Here is a 17,651-nt window from a genome sequence, read left to right as displayed (position 1 = left end):
AGCAGGGAGGGATAAAATAAAAACCAAGCTGGAGCACTCTCTCGCTCTCTGTTCCACATTGTTTCCTAAGGCCATGTACACATTAGTGCAGTGTTTCCCCAATGTGGATCTCCCGCTGTTTTCAGACTACGATTCCCATCATCCCTGACCACTGCCCTCAATAGCTAGGGATGATGGGAGTTGTAGTCCAAAAAAACAACAACACAACAGCTGGAGACCCAAGTTTGGGAAACACTGCATTAGTTGCTTGAAACGCAGTGAGGTTGTTTTTCCCTGCTGTGTTTCAAGTCCTGTTCTCACTTTTCTATACAAACCGGGGGGGGGGGGCGGGCGGGGGAGGGATGTTGTCACTTGATGCCTGGTTTGTTTCCCCATGCTGAACTCCCAATTCACCGAAGCTGTTACCTGTGCACATGCAATGGCATCCAGAACTGTACATACCTCCGCTTAACCGCAGCTTCCATTTTCTAATTGGGTGAAAGCTGGTTTGAGGGAAAGTACATCAGGCTGGGAATATTTCTCAAGAAGCTACAAGATACCTATGGACTGTGGCTTATTGTCATGCTTACTTGGTTTCCCAGTGGTGGGAATGAGCTGGAGCAAGAGTAAGCAGTAATGTGTACACAGCTTAAGTCTTGTGGGAGCACTCCCACACCATATTGCGAGGTAGAAAGCAGCCTTTTAGTACATAAATATTTCCACAAATTAAGCTACCTTGACGGAAACAAGTGCTCCCAGTAAAAGAGGCATTTCATGCTTTTGCAAAAAGGCGCTGCTCTGCTTATCAAGTGAGAAGGTGAAACTCCATTCCCTTTGAAATGCAAATGCATTACACACATACAATGAATGTTTAAAATGGTCTCCAGGTAGCATATGAATCTCAGATACAACTCAAAAGGTATAGTCAGTTTAAGGTCAGCTCCTTCTGGAGAAGACTTTCTGCTTGCCTGTCAAACTGATAGTTAGAAAAATCCAGGCATATATCATACATGGGGCTTTGCTAAACTATGGACATAAACTATGTATATGGACTATAAACTATGTATCCTTTTTTAGGTAAGGCCAAAAAGCAACAGGAACTTAAAAGGTGCCGGGACACCTTGGCTGGGTTCACCTATAGCTCTGAGACCACCTTTTGAAAAAGTTGTGTATAGGCACAGTTTGAAGCCTCACAGGTATTAAAAATATCTTCCTATATTCTTGTTTATTTGTGGGGCAGGGCATTGTTCGTTGCTTGGCAAAGAAAGAAGATGGGTGCTTCTGTGACGCAGAGAAGGAGCACACAACTTCCTAAGGTTGAAATGGAATGGAAAAATAAGGAGGGGGTCACATGGCAGGGCTTTGGTGTGAAGGGGAAAGTGTAATCTTGCATACGTTAGGTTCCCTCCTCCACCACCGCCATCTTCTTAAAGACTATGTGAGTATTTATCCAGTCCAGAAATAAGACATCAACCTTTACAGAATAAAAAAACCCCTTAAATAATTCTACTGGATCCAACTTTAACCCAGCTTCCTCAGAAAAGCAAAGATCATTGAATTTTGGTATGTCTGTGGGGAGTATGTTTGTGGGGAGGTGATGAAAGATAAGCAACCAGAAAGGGGGGTTCCCACAGCACTTTCTCCCAATTCCAAATATGCCCATGGATCCCAAAAATGTGATAAACCGTAATCCGGGGATTACTTTACTTACACTTTGGAGCCAGGGGATACAGGAAGGGCATGAAGATTTTGTAAATGCCCCACAATGACCACAAAACTTGAGCTGTTTGTATCATATCTGTTAAGAAGAGACAAAAACAAAACAAAACCTTGCATCAGACACTTGTAATACATTTGCAGGTGTCAAGGAATAGCCTGACTTTTCACATGCGCCGACTTACCGGAGTCCTATTTGCACTTGGGGTGCCTCTAGAACTGTTGTATCATCTTCACTATATGCAACTTCTTCACTATCGTTTGGTCTATAGGAGAGAGGAAAAGAGGTTGAATAGCCACAGCGGACCAACATTTATACCTTTGAACAGTAATATACTTTATTTATTCTATACCAAAACTGTAAGATTGTTCCAAGTGCACTGTTCAGGTCAATGCTTGGTATTTTTCCGTTTCATATGTAATGTCAAAAAGTGATGACAGAAAACAGCTACTTGCTTGTGGATCTAGGAAGGAAGTATTGCTAAGGTAGATCTCACTAATGGCTAATTATTTGAGGATCCTCCCTTGAAGGGTCATCATCGTTTATAATTGCTTGCATGCGCAAAGAGAGAACAAATCAATACAAGGACTAGAAACCCCCCCATTCATACATGCTTGCAATTGGCCTCAAATTGTATAAAATTGTGTTTTACCCTTCAGTGTTTATTAGGTCATTTATTTTGATTATTATAAAGAAATGTGCTTTGAAACAAGAAAGAGCTTTTTTAAAAACAACAAATGAAAAGTCCTCTGTTCTTGAAAGCAATGCATTGGGATGTTAGATTATTTTTTCAGTCTCTACAAGTAGTATCTTCTTTCTCCTCTTTCTGTGCTAACATGAATGAATGAATGAATGAATGAAAGGCCAACTATGGGAGCAATTTTAAATCTCAACAGCAAGGCAGAATGGGGCAACAAAACCATAGCTGGCCCAGCAGAAAAGCTCAGATCAGGCCCATTGCCAGTAACTAGACCACTTTAATTAAGTTCCAGTGGATCCTTAGCTGATCCAGCTCTGTCCCCTCTTCTGCTCCCGGTGATGTTACCTTATGTGTTTGGTGAGCACACCGGGGGGCCCTGCAGATGTTACAGCCAAAAAATGGGATTCAGATTGGTCTGCATGTAAGTTAATTACTATTAATACTAATATTTTAATCCTGCCTTTGAATTCTCAGATGTTTCAACAGTACACTATTAAATTTAAATTAGGGGTATGCAGTATGGTTTTTGCAAAGTTGATATTCCTTTTATATTATTATTACAGATTTATAACCTGTCCTTCAAGCCAATGGTTTCAAAATACCCAAAAGATTACAACCCCGCAACCCCTAGCTATACTTGTTTCTTATACAGTACTCCTTTGGTCCCCTGGTTGATGCTTGTTTCTGTGCAGTTTTAAAAATTCTTTGTCCTTTCAATCCACAGTCTTGGTTCATCCACACTGCATTTTAATACAATAGGTTGTGGCAACTCACATTATTTTGGTAAGTGGTATCTGTGTGACACCATCATGTCAGATGCAGCATTGTGACGCTATTGACAAAATGACATAAGTTTCAATAGCCGGTAAGTGTGGGCAAATGAGGCTGAGGATTGTGTGGGCAATGAAACAGCAGGGGAAGCTCATCATCAAAATAGTGAGAAGGTGTTTACAATTACCCAAATGAGCAAAGGGAGTGGGGAACCAATACAAAATGAGATAAATTGTTTCGACTCAGCCCCACATACTATTTTTCAAATTGTTGCAAAATGCCTGGACATGACAGAGCCAGATGCTCAAATTTTAGTTTTGGATAAATGGAATTCTGCCTTAAACCTACTGTTTTACAGAAGCTTCGTATACTCCACTGTCTCCGGCCATGGACTCGTCAGATACTGCAGCAGATACACACCCTGCCTTCTCCTCAAGGTGGTGACTTACTGTTCTTCTTGGTAAGTCAACACCTAAGTAGGCAAGAAGGAAGAAAATCTTTGTTTTAGGTTCTATCAATCTGAAAAGCATATACACAAAGCTCTAAAGTCACAGTCAAGTTGAAAAGCATCTTGGACATCAAGCAGAGTAACTCGTTTCATCACAAGTCATTTATTCTTATTTACTGAAATAGCACCACACCTTTTTAGATCCAGGACTCCCCTTTAACCCCAACCTACAATCACATAGAAGAGAGAATGTGTTAAGTGCATCTTGATGTTTAGGGCTGAAAAAAGCTACCACCACTACAATTCTCTTTTGTACAACCATTAAAGGTAAAGGAGGACTATCTTGCTTTGCATCTTATCACAATATCCCCATTTCTCCCCCCCCAAAAAACAATACCCCCACCAAACAAAGAAAATGGGAATGCTGGTGCCCTTGATGTGCCAATCTCAGGTCTGGGAATGATCCATTTGTAGTTTCTAACATACTAGTGGAAAACCAATGTATTGCATACTTTCATTAGGGCTTTTGTGCAAAACTAATCAGCTTCATAGCCTAGCACCGTTATTAACTTGCCCATAAGTTTCCCATCGGCATTATTCCAAGATCTTAGCTACAAATGAATATTCCCCACCTTTCAAGCTTCCCACCGCATTCTATTTGAGAAACACTATAAAGCAGTGTGCTTGACAAGCCTTACAAATGGAACATCTAAGGACCAAGTTAGAGCAAAGGCCCCATTCAACTTGGCCTACAAGTGAATCAGTCCCCACACCTAGCAATTAGGACAGGATTGGGGAACCTATCCTTTGCCCTATCAAAGGTTACTAAACCACAGACAGGGTGAATCAACTGGGGGACTGGTTTTTTATGTGGCTCAGTGGCCCAAGAGATGCCTCTGAAAGTGCAGATTGGGTTGGCTGTCAGATGTCCCAATCTGCATCTCCAAAACTCGACACAGATAGGAGACTGTCCAGCACTGGACAACCTTACACCTGAGAAGAGGAAGCTCTGAAAGTGCCAATTGGGCAGGTCACACCTGGATGATGTACACTTTCAAAGGTGTTGCTCCTCTCCCACATAAAAGGAGCTTGCAGAATGGATGACAGATGGGCTATTCATGTTTGAAAAGGCATCTCTCCTTAGGAAGAAGGCTGCCCAAGTGCTTCAGGTCAGATGACATTAGTTGGCTGGCCACACTTGAATTAAAATATCATACAGAATTCTTCCTACCAAAATCCCTGTAAGAAATTATTTCTAATTCTGCCTTCGTTTCAGCAGTGATCTGTTCTGCCGAATTTGATATGATTCTACTATCAAAACTTAAGGAGAATCTTTAGGGCCAACCACCTCTTAATTTCAATCTTCAGCTCACATTCATGAGCTAGAGTTTCCTGCAGAGAGCAAGAAACATTCACTGTAAGCAGCATCCTGTAATATAATAAGTTGCAAGGCTGAGGAGTCCTTTCATCTGCCAAGGAGCCAAGTGTATTGGTATGCATTACGCCCCCCTCCTGAGTCATGACTTTACATCTTGTTAAGATGTTTAAATTTTAAGGCTTCAGATTAGAGGATTGATTGCTGCATTTCTCCTTTCATTTGTAGCAGTGGGGATGCTTTTTCCTTGATGATGAAGTGCTTTTTCTTCCACCACTTTGAGAGGGGTGAAGGTGATGACATGATTTATTGATTACCCCCAGGAATAACCGCAGCAGTCTGAAATCGACTTTGACAATGACAGAGACTGTCTGTGGAAGAACTTCATGGTTATTCTAACTCTGTTACTCCCAAAGATATTTGGCATGGGAAAACCTATGTTTGAGGACAAAGCCCCCGCACCATATAAAGATGCAAGAGACAGCAGGCATGGATGTTGCAAAAATAAAAAAGTCAAAGTCAATGGTGGGGGGGGGGAGAGAGAGATGATTTCAATGAGGGAAGAGAGAGAACTAAGCACATGCTTAAATTTCTCAGTGAAATCAACAGAACTAAAAGCAGCTAACAATGAAACTAGATATATACAGGAATTTCAGGAATAAGTTCAATGCAAATGAATGATCAAAAGGTACAGTATGCACTTAGGGATTGCCTTTCCTATGTGCTACTTAAAGGACACACAGTGAATTCAGATAACTAGCAGTTGCAGATAAACAAAGCTGATATAATGGAGATAGCAAATTATACATAGAAGGATACAAGTTACAGAGTAGCTTCTTTATAACCTACCCAATTCACATTCAAGTAGTAAAATATGCTTAGTATCAAGAGAATGATTAAGCTTACCAAATACATTGGTACTACAGTTGTAAAAAGCAGGTGAAAGCTGCAATTCTATGAACACTTACCCATTTAAACTTAGTAGAACTTACTGAGTTACTCTGCATAGAACTGCTCTGTTAAATGGCAGATTGAGTACTATCGGTAAACCTCTCCCCTGCTCCCAATTTAAACTCAAAGTTAGGATTACAGATATCCCATTTTGCAAATGAAAGAAGAGTTATTTTTTAAGGAAAGTAAATCCTGTCAAATTCTTATAGCCCTTGAATGCTTTAGAGATAAAGGACCATTCAAGCTGCCACAAGAAATGTACATTTAGGGACCACACAGCGTACATATGACAACATTTGTTAGAATAAAAATTCTGCCAATTGGGAATGCTAAATTCTATTAAAGCAAGTAATACAAAGTATACACAGGTCCTCAAATCTTTCCAGTACAGTCATACCTCGGAAGTCGAATGGAATCCGTTCTGGACGTCCGTTCGACTTCTAAAACGTTCGGAAACCAAGGCGCGTCTTCTGACTGGCTGCAGGAAGCTCCAGCAGCCAATCAGAAGCCGCGGAAGCTGTGTCAGACATTTGGGTTCCAAAGAATGTTCGCAAACCGGAACACTCACTTCCGGGTTTGCAGCGTTTGGGAGCCAAAACGTTTGACTCTCAAGGCGTTCGGGATCCAAGGTATGACTGAATTTGGGAGGGCAAAAAAACATTCAGAGTTATAGTACACCTATCTTCCACAAGATACAGGCTCAGACTGAATAAGGGGATAATTGTTTCTCACTCTTATCATGTGTAACAGGGATGGGGAACCTCAGGTCTGGGGACAAAAGTGGTTCTCTAGGTCCGTCTCTATCTGGCCATTAAGAATCTATCCTGAAAATACATCTCTCATGTGTCAAATGCCAGGTAAAGAGGTACGTCTTCACCATTCCCTGAAAGCTGTATGGTGGAAGTACCAGAGGCACCACTGTGGGGACTGAATTCTACAATGTAGGGACTACCACAGAGAATGTCCTCTCCAGGGCTGTTTATTGTCCCCAAACTTCTGAGGGTGGCAGAAATATGAAAAGAGACCCTTCCTGCTGATCTTAACAGGTGGATGTGTGCATGTAAAAAAACCCCAAACAAACAATTCGTTCTAGCCTTTTGTAAGCTAGGATGTAGTATAGTGTATTACAGAAGCCAACTCCTAGGGGCTGATGTCCCTTCGGCCCCCCAATAAAATATTTGAGGGGGCCACCCCGCAAAGTTGAGTGGAATTCCCATTCAAATAGTGTTTATGCATGCTACATCATGTAATTGATGTGTCACCTGTCCCCCAGCCTCTGAAAGGTTGTCCATGAAGGAATACAACCCATGGTCTGAAAAGGATTCCCTATCCCGTTAAAAGGAAATTTGTACAACACATCCTTTATCAACTTCATTTTGTCTGCATCTTTGCACAGAACTAGGATATATTTTCCCATTTGTCTGGCAATAGGGAAAGGAAAGCAGAATAAATGGATTTTTGAATACTGGGAGCTATAGGTACATGTTGGATCAGAAACTAAGTCCAAGTGACAAGAATAGAAGAGAGTATGTAAACTACAGACAATCCCCCTCAGGCCACATGTAGCCTCAGTCAGGTTACAAAAAACTTCCATGGTATTGCCAATAAATGCCTTTATTTTTAAACCATTTCTTCCATTACTAATGAGCGGTTGAAACTTCCACAAAGTTTGAGATATAAAACACAACTTATTCCAGGCTCTGACAGATGTATCAGATAACCACAGTGAGGCAGAATTGAAGGTGTACAGATGTCCAGTTTTCCTGAGCATACATGTATGGCGTCGTGCATTAGAATTTGATAGCCATAGCACTGGGAGAAAACTAGAGAAGATTACAGCTTGCCAATAAAAGTCTCACATTGCACAAAACAGACGCATACAGCCGCCCCCTCCACAAGCTGAGCGAGAAGAAAAGCCTCTTCCTATCTTAAAAAAAAACACCAAAAACCCTGACCCTGCTTTTAGCCATCTGCAGTCCTTACACTTTTGGCAAGTTTGTGATAAGCTAGAGAATGTACTATTTCATATCAAGTAAGCTCAGCCAAGTGTGTTAAGCCTGAGTTAAGCACTGAAATACTGTCATTCATATTACAAATAGATTTTTCTTTCTTTACTCAGGCAACTGAGCAGATGGCAGACAGTCAGCTCTGGGAGCCCAGCTTGGGCAATAACAGCTGGCTATCGATATTGTATGTTATGAATCCACTTGGGCTGCAACCAGCATTCTTTGCTACAATGGTCTATGCCATGAAACGAGCTTCAGTTACCACATTAATCCAATACTTGACCAAATCAACTTGACAGCCAGTGTGGTGTAATGGTTAGAGAGCTGGACTAGGACCTGGGAGACCAGGTTTCAAATCCCAAAACGAGGAGGAGAACCACGTGCACCACTCTGAGCAACTAACAGTGCCAGCAACTCTTCTCTTCTTGAACATGCCTGCTTCAGAGCACAATTCAGCCTTCCCCAACCATGTGCCCTCCAAATGTTGTTGGACTCCAATTCCCATTAGCCCCAGCTAGCATGGTCAATGATAAGAACTGTAAACCAAAAGACCTGGAGGGCACGAGGTTGAAAAAGACTCATTCAAAGCATTGGTATCAAAGCACTATATAGTAGGAGATGTCAATATCTATGAAGGAATGCCTAGTCCCACATCAATGTGCCCAAGATTGCTGAGCAGGGCTTTGCTATAGGAGCTACTGCCATTTGAGGTAAGTCCAGGAGCAACAGGAGAGAGAGCTTTCTTGATGGTAGTTGCCTATTTATGGAAGTGCATCTCCTAAGAGGCTCACTCGGCGCCTCCTTTGCTGTCTTTTCAGCAGCAGGCAACATACTATTATTCTTTCAGTTAAGTTCTAACTATTTTAATCTGCTTTTAAAAATCGCTGGTGCTTATTCTTTTGATTTGATCATTATTCTGTTGTGTTGAGGAATACTCTGGGAAATTCCTTCATTGAAGGTTTTATAAAAGAAGGAAGGAACAGATGGATGGATGAATAAATACTAACAAAATTCTCTCTAACCAGGTCAAAATGCTTGTGAAGTTGAACACATGAACCAGAAGGTGGCAGCAATACTGTATGTAACATAGGGAGGTGGGAGAGGAGAGGAGGACAGGTTTTGAACGTGTAGCTTCAGCTGAAGGAATCAAGGAAAGACCGCAAGTGAAGCACAAGAAAGGTATCAGCAGGAGCTGAGACACAGCATCTCTCTCTGTATGTGTGTATTCACACACACATGCCTCTCTTTCTGTTTCTTTATCCTTCCAAGACAGAACTTTGAAAGGAAACCTTATCTCTCTGGATCTAAAAGCCGCAAATCATTTTGGTCTTGGAAACACAAATAAAGCTCTTGATGCCAGAGAACAAATCCATTCACAACAAACTCGCAATGCATTTGCTAAGTTCCCAACAGTCAGCTGCTGGAAAACTGTAGATTGTTTGGTCAGTTAGCTAAAGAAAACAGCAGCACACCACAGACTGCTCTTAAAACAGTTTTAACTCCTTGTCTCGAATGACTTGGCATGCACCAGGGGAGAACTGTCAAGGCACTGCCAGAAATTGCCTTAACCCAAAGCTAGAGTCCTATGCTAGAGGACAGAATATTTCAGAAGAGTAAGGGTACCACCCACTTTTGATGGCCAAGCTCAGCCTGGATTATGAGTCTCTCTATCTGCACTCTTAAAAAGCATCTTAAAAAGCAGAGACATCACCTTGCCAACAAAGGTCCGTATAGTGAAAGCTATGGTTTTCCCAGTAGTGATGTATGGAAGTGAGAGCTGGGCCATAAAGAAGGCTGATTGCCGAAGAATTGATGCTTTTGAATTATGGTGCTGGAGGAGACTCTTGAGAGTCCCATGGAGTGCAAGAAGATCAAACCTGTCAGGAAACTGCCATCAGGGCCGGAGGAAGAGAGCGGGCTCCGGAGGGATTCCGGAGAGCGTCCCGGGATGGGGAGAGGCAGCCCATCTTCTGGGGAAGGGAATCAGCATAGCACCAGTGGAGAAGGGGGGCAGATGGGGGAATCAGCGAGGCGGTCCCATGACTCCTCGCCGGGGACCAGCGGGGAGAGTAAGGGTCCTCTGCTGCCCACACCCTCCTTGCGCAGAAGGCTTCCGCGCAGGGAGAGTAGGCAGAGACTAGGCGTCAAAGAGCTTCTTTGCTGGAAGAAGTTCAAGAAACGCCCACTGACGGATTCTGCCAGCGACTGAGACAGCCACGGGCGAGTGGCTGTCCGGACAGAAAAGGTTCACTCAGGCAACCCAGCCAGGTGTGGCGCCGGTTTACGCACGAGCAACCCCTAGAACCATTACAAAACCTATCCATTCTTAAGGAAATCAGCCCTGAGTGCTCACTGGAAGGACAGATCGTGAAGCTGAGGCTCCAATACTTTGGCCACCTCATGAGAAGAGAAGACTCCCTGGAAAAGACCCTGATGCTGGGAAAGATGGAGGGCACAAGGAGAAGGGGACGACAGAGGACGAGATGGTTGAACAGTGTTCTTGAAGCTACGAACATGAGTTTGACCAAGCTGCGGGAGGCAGTGGAAGACAAGAGTGCCTGGCGTGCTCTGGTCCATGGGGTCACGAAGAGTCGGACACGACTAAACGACTAAACAACAATCTGCACTCTAGAACCCCTGTGGGTGCGTTGCTTAAGGCCTCAGAACGGCGGACGTATTCTATATTGACAACTCAGGTTCCAGGACAGTCCTGTTCTGGAAAAATGGCAGCCCAGTGATCTCCCTGGCATAGCCTAACTACAAACACTTCAGGTCTAGATCCTTGTCAGGGCCTTCAGCTATAAGTGCAGTCCTGCTGGGCCAGACCTTGGGCCAATGCAGGTCAGCATCCTGTTCTCACAGGGGCCAACCAGATGCCAATGGGAGGTCCCCAAGCAGGACATAAATACAACAGCAGTCTCCTCCCTTGCACTCCCAGTAACAAAGCCACCATGGACAGTCACCATTGATAGCCTTATCTTATTTACCAATCCTTATCCACCAGGTTGGGCACCATCACTACATACTGTGGTAGCAATATTCAATCATTTAACTGTTCGGAATCTTCCAACATTCATCTTCCTTGGATGACACCAGGTCTAGTATTAAGGGAGAAAAACTCTTTATCCACTTCCCCACCTCGTGCGTAATTCTATACCTTTATCCCATCATCCTTTACTCGCCTTCTTTTCCCTACACTAAAAAGGCTATATTGCAAACTTTCTTAATGAGGAGTCGCTCTAGCCTCAATATCGTTTGGTTGCCAGTTATTAATTTCCCAGCTCTGCAATATCCTTTTTTGAAGGGGCAATGACCAGAATAGTACACAATACTGCAAGTGCCGTCACACCATAGATTTGTATAATGGCATGATGGTATTGGCAGATTCATTTTCAGTTGCTTTCCTAATGATCCCTAATATGGAATTTGCCTTTTTCACAGTCATTTCACACTGGGTCATTTTCATTGAGCAATCTCCCATAAGCATTTCTTTGCTGGTCAATCACCACTAGTTCAGAGTGTATATGTGAAGTTAGGATTTTTTGCCCCAGTGTGCATTACTTTAGACTTGCTTCCATCTTAATGCCCCTTCATTCAGTTTAGAGAGATCCTTTCGGAGCTCCATGCAATTCCCTTTTTGTTCTTACCACCCTGAACAACTTCTTGTCAGTAGCAAAGGTGGCTACCTCACTGCTCACCCGCAAACTGCAAGTAATTAGTTGTGTACTTCTTTCTAGATTATTCTGGCAGTCAGCCTGTCTACTTATCCTGTGGTCTCCTTTTCTGCCTGCTACTTTTCCAGTCATCCACTGCCCAACTATCTGGCTGTCTCTCAATTTACTTCTACCCCACACTCTTTTTCTGGCTTTTTCCTGGCCTACGATATACCCTGCCATCCATTTTCTTGAGCTTTGTTATGCAGCCTACTTCTCACATTCTGCCCAGTTGCCCTTATAGGATCTGCCCCAGCATTGCATTCCAACTCTACCTCACATCTTGCCAGAACTCATAATTCCTGTCTATGCTCAGCTGCCTACAGTCCCATGCTAACTGTGACACCCCGAATTAAAAGACAGCTTGTTGCTCTGAATGTGTGTGTGAATTTCATTTCCAGGATTTAAGTACTAAAAATTATTCCCTCCCCCCAAAAGAATGGATATTTGTGAGTATAAATAGCAAGATATACCCATATGTTACAGGTAGGCCTGACCCTACTTTTTTACCTGTATTTCTTGAAGGTGACATGGTTTGCCTAACACTTTCATGGAGGTCTTTATCATCCACCGATGACTGAGAAGATGCTCTGGCTTCAGAGTTCAACAACATTTGGTTCCCACAGAGGCTGATGCCTGCAAAGTCACTGGGTAAATCGCAGTCCTCAAAGTCCGTGGTGAGATGGTGCAATGGAGAGTCTTGAGGAGGCACTGGGAATGCACCTTCTAAAACCAAAGGTGATCCAGGAGGGGACAAAGAGGAAAGGGAAGATCTTGAAGACAGCGATGTCACCGATTTTGGAGGTTCAGTTAATTTTGGTGCATGGCTTGCTGCCAAAGAGCTGGAAGAATCGCTGTAGTCCATTCTCCCATGGGAATTGACCACCTCATTTTCATGAATTGTGGTAATAGGGCCCGAAGGAATGTAACCACATTTCTCTTGCAATATGAAGTCCAGCTTATACTGATAGTCTAAATCTGTAGGTTGTTCACCTTGGTTATAATACAGATCTGTAGAGCTAAGGGAATTCAGCGACCCCCTGCTGGACGTATTCAGAGACCCACGACTGGATGCCAGGGACCCCAGGCTGCTCCCTGAAGACATAGATAACGTACTGGCTGAAAGACTGCAAAAAAGAAAGAAAAAGATTGAGCATTCATTTCAAACTACTATGTGTCCAATTAGTCTCAGCCCACAATAAAGGATAAAGTATGAATATATAGTCCAGTCAGGTCGTAAAGGTGTCAAGTGCAATGACATCTGAAAAAAGGACAAATGTTACAATTTTGGGGTGTAGAGCCTATTAGTCTGATAACAGTTTTTGGAGGCCAGTTAATTAACTATACATCACATTGGTAACAATATGAGGATGTACCAATTATAGTGTAATTTTAGTGTTTAAGCTCATTTTTTGAGGTTTTGTGTCCAAGAATGGTCATATTTTCACAGGATATCAATTTGTTCACAATTTATGTGACAGCTTCCCTTATCAGTTCTTCTAGTTCACTATTTGGGACTCTCCCGTTGTTCCCCCTTGGTAGGTATGTAGGTGACATGGAACATGTACATATGACAGAAATTATCAGGACCTTTAAAAAATTTCCACTGTGATCACCTCTGCATGCACAAGACCTTGTTCAGCTAAAATGTGTCTGCTAATCTGTTTTCCCCTTTCCCTCTGCCCACTCTCATGCAGCTGCAATGCCTTGGAGAAGACGTGTGTTGACAGCTGTAACAGCTGTTTCATATAGAAGTTGCTTCTGCTCTGCGGAGTCTGTGGTCTGGGACACAGGCTGTGGGGAGCCAAATATTTATTAGGAGGTACATTAAATTTTTGTGGGGCATAAAAGTAGTTTCCAAGTTAACAAAATTCCACCCAAAACAAACTAGTACTATTTCCAACTAGATATTTTCAGAGCTCTGTTGGACAAACCTCTGTTTTTCTCTTGTCAATAACAACAGTGTAAACAGAGCAACCTTACCTTTTAAGTTGCAAATGCAAGTTAGTAGTTAGTTGACTAGTTTCTTCAAGTTTTTTAACTAATTTATTCCTTCGTTCTTCCAGTTTTAACCTAGAAGATACAAGAACAATAATTATACTTAAAAACTCTTTCAACTTCATTATTCAAGCACATAAAATACAATCCTAAAAACTCTCGCTTCACTGCCACCTTGTATTTAAATACAGTGGTACCTTGGGTTAAGTACTTTATTTGTTCCAGAGGTCCGTTCTTAACCTGAAACTGTTCTTAACCTGAAGCACCACTTTAGCTAATGGGGCCTCCTGCTGCCGCCGCACCGCCGGAGTATGATTTCTGTTCTCATACTGAAGCAAAGTTCTTAATCCAAGGTACGATTTCTGGGTTAACAGAGTATGTAACCTGAAGCGTATGTAACCTGAAGCATATGTAACCCGAGGTACCACTGTAGTTTAAACAGCAGACAAAGTTCCCATAGAACCCTAATCTTCTCCTTGCTGGTCAAAGTGACAGCAACTGAAGGAACTGTTAAACAGCTTTGCATTGACAGATAATGTGTGCACAAATAATAACTGATTGAGCAGTACCTGTTAATCAGATTTTTTTTTTTTAAAGTTTCCATAGCAATGTCATTCTTATGGCCAGCTGCTGCACGTTGGTTTAATAGCAACCTTGCACTAATGAGGATCTATGGCAAGATGGCCCTTACCTTTTCTAATTCCTGTGTATATTACACAGTACCTTAAAGCAACTGGTTTCATTTAAAAAAAAAAAATGTTTCTGGCCCAAATAATTGTGATATGCCCCTGATAAAGGCTATAATCTTGTTCTGTTAAGCTGCTCAAATCCCACTGACTTCATTTTTTGTGTTGCACTGCAGCCTGAATAGCCAGAGGTGGACAGAGAGTAGTGTTCAATAAGAACAAGGAATAGAACAACTTAATCAGCAGGGCTGCAAGGAGATATTATGTATCATTTATATTTATTAGCCACTTTTTTTCAGAAAAAGAAACTCAAAGCCATTTTCAAAAACAAACATTAAAAACAGGAATAAAACTGATAACCTGGGTCCAGGGGCATTTAAGTATATGGAATACTGACATAACAAAAAATATTTTGAATGCAGTATTTCATGATGTAAAGTTTTATTAATAACCATTAATACATGCTATACATATTAGGCAATTGTGGCTCCATATGTTCCACTGAGCAACTAAGCACATTCCACAATGCCTTCTTCTTCAGCATCCGATGACTGTTTTAATGTGTTGGGGCCTCCAGGCGTGTGGGACCCCAGGGTAGTTAGTAAATTGAATCTGATGCATATGGAAGCTTTTTAAAAGGAGGGCCACTGACCCATGGGAAAAGTTAATTGGGGCTGGAGTCACATATGGATTAGAGCCTCCCCTGCCCTCCTCTCTCTCTCGTTTGTGGTCACCAGGACACGGCATGTCCTGCTCCAAGGGTGTGGTCTCTTCCTTGACCTCATGCTGCACCTTTGAAACACAGCATGAAATCAGAGACCAAAGGAAGTACCTTTGCCACCCCTCTCCAACCTAGAGCTGACAAGGAGCAGCATAGACAGACTGGGCTTCTTTGCCTCTTTGCCTGCTGGATGGCTCCAAGGGAAAGGTTGTGTGGAAGGAAGCGAATGCTATTAGACACCCCCTGGAAGCAGCACCCAATGTTCCAGCCCAAAGGTTTATTTATAGAGTCTGCTGCCCCTGGCAGAAGAGATCGGCTGCCCCTGCTACAAGGAGTTTCAGGGCAATTTTCACCCTTCTGCACTGTTGTTCTTCAGAAATGCTTTTTTTCAAAAATGATCCAACAGAATCATGTGTAACATGTAAGTCTATATTAAGTAAAATTAATGTAAAGTTGTTTAAACATGTGTAAATAATTCCAATTACAGAATAAAAATTTTTGTCACAGAATCTCTGTGCAGTTCCGTTGTTTTAACAAAAGGCTAAACTACAGCGCCTTCCTACCAAAGTAGTCAGTTTACCTCCCATCCTCCTCTCACTGGTTCAGAAAAAAAGATTATACCAATAGCGAAAGAGACCTGAACAAAGAAAATGGTTGTGGAAGAAAGGCAAGAAGAGAAAATAAAGACCAAATGAAATGCATCTATTTTGGCTTTTATACTGTTTCTTGAGCATTTTGTTGCTCTGAAACATAAAACCAACAACGAATGAAGAAAACAACTGCCATACATTTTCACTACTTTGAAGAGTACAAGAACTGTGGAGACTGTAAAAAGCACAAACATTCAAATAACATTCATTGATGTTTAAGAAAATGCTTTGGAACTTATGCTGCCTCATAAAGATTCAGATGATACTTGCTGCCAAAACCATGATCCAAATTCTGATTCACTGCACATTCAGCTTGTTATCCAAACATTCCCATGCATATCTAAAAGATTCATATAAATGTTAAATATGGGGTAAGATGTTTATTTATCAACGTAGGATTGCTGCAGTATTTTTGCCAAATGTACTTCTAAAGGAATCCTATCACTTAGCAGCCATGTTTTTGAAGCCTGATGAAATCTAGGCTAAAGGTTTCACAGCTCTGTTTTTAATGGTGTTCTTATATAAATTCCACATGTCATATTAAATTATTTCTTTTTTCCCAGTGCTGTTTAACAGTTTCCAAATTTATCCAAACCACTCTATTCTTTTTTTAGCTGCTCCTTTGCCTTGGAATATTAAGATATTCTGAATAAAAATTACACTATTCCCCTTTCACCTGAAAAGTTTTAAACTTGTTTTAGAAACCTTTCCTTTGGGAGTCTCCTCTCTGAAATGTCAGGTAGAAGACAAGGTTTCAGATGCATAGACCCCCATCAAAGATACTGCTCTGCATGCAAAATACATACAACAGTGGGGGGAAGCTTAGCACTAGGGTTTTTCTTTGTGATGCAGACATCTTAAGGGAGGCCCTCTTTTTAAGTGCAGCATTTAAATACAGGTTGAAGTCTATTTCTGTTCAGCATAATGCTCTAAATGGTCCATTAGAGGAGGCCGACAAATGACAAAAGGGAATGTTTCAGTGGATAGCTTTGAAAATTGATCAAAATACTAGGTTTATGTGTTTCCTTGCTTCTGTCCTCTGGATAATGTCCATTTTCTGCTGCAAACATGAATATCATCCAGGCAGCCACTATAGTATACCTGCAGTGTCTTACTGGGCAAAATGCACATGACACAGGGAGATCTAAAACTCACCTTCATATCTCCCTCCTTCTCTCATACTTTCCCCAATACATCTTTGGAGGAAGGGGCTGTACTAATTTGATCAGACAACTAGAGCGGTGGGTGGAGACGCTTAATCGTTTCGTTGGACTGTTTTCCCAATATAAAAATGTATCCTCCAGGTGCTATTTGATCCACAAGGGAAGTTTTAGGCACCTCCCTCCCCTAGTGCCTGGAGTGGAAATCAGGACAGATGGAAAGTGTCAAACTTGCCTCCCCACTTACATCACTTTCCTGGTCCAATTAATGGTCCTCCCTTCTTCACAGTTGTATTAAGGAGAAAGAAACAGAGGGATCAAACCACAGACCTCTCGGTGTCTTTGGCCCCTATATCAAGCAATGTTTAATAGATTAAAGGTTTGCTTCTTATTCTACAATATAAAAAACCATATAAATTTGATCTTTGAACAAAAGCAATTGTCCTCGGGGAGACTTAAACAGAGTGTTTGGTGGTTTGGAAGTTCCAGTTTGCATATGCAGTCTGTTTTTGACAGGGGTTCTGGTGGTGCGAATCCCTACAGCATAGAAGAGTTCTTCTGCTGCATTTTACTAATTATGAGTTTTCTGCTTTGCCTTTTAAATTTGGTGCACCCAAGACCTTGAAGAAATAAGACCATTTAAAACAGCCTTAACTTTCTTGTAAACCACTCAGAAGTTTTATTACAATCAAGTGGCACAGGAATTATTTTGTTAAATATAACAAACTTAGAAAAACACTAGAAGTTTGAGGGGTTTGTTAGCTTGGAAGTTCCTG

The 17,651-nt window shown here is 41.9% G+C and overlaps 1 protein-coding gene across 2 annotated transcripts in view; it reads right to left on the bottom strand.

Annotated features, from left to right (window-relative positions):
• WWC2 (WW and C2 domain containing 2) overlaps positions 1 to 17,651 on the bottom strand; it is a 114,552-nt gene that overhangs the window by 23,423 nt on the left and 73,478 nt on the right. For both annotated transcript variants that reach the window (XM_079991363.1, XM_079991364.1), the window contains exons 10-14: positions 13,644 to 13,733; positions 12,171 to 12,787; positions 3,516 to 3,639; positions 1,881 to 1,961; positions 1,691 to 1,777 (exon numbers count right to left, since the gene is read on the bottom strand). In XM_079991363.1, coding sequence (XP_079847489.1) covers positions 1,691 to 1,777; positions 1,881 to 1,961; positions 3,516 to 3,639; positions 12,171 to 12,787; positions 13,644 to 13,733 — 999 coding nt within the window. The remainder of the gene's footprint in view (positions 1 to 1,690; positions 1,778 to 1,880; positions 1,962 to 3,515; positions 3,640 to 12,170; positions 12,788 to 13,643; positions 13,734 to 17,651) is intronic.

This window comes from Podarcis cretensis, assembly GCF_951804945.1.
Source record: "Podarcis cretensis genome assembly, chromosome: 9".
NCBI classification, from domain to species: domain Eukaryota; kingdom Metazoa; phylum Chordata; class Lepidosauria; order Squamata; family Lacertidae; genus Podarcis; species Podarcis cretensis.
This window is presented reverse-complemented; position numbering and strand designations above follow the sequence as displayed.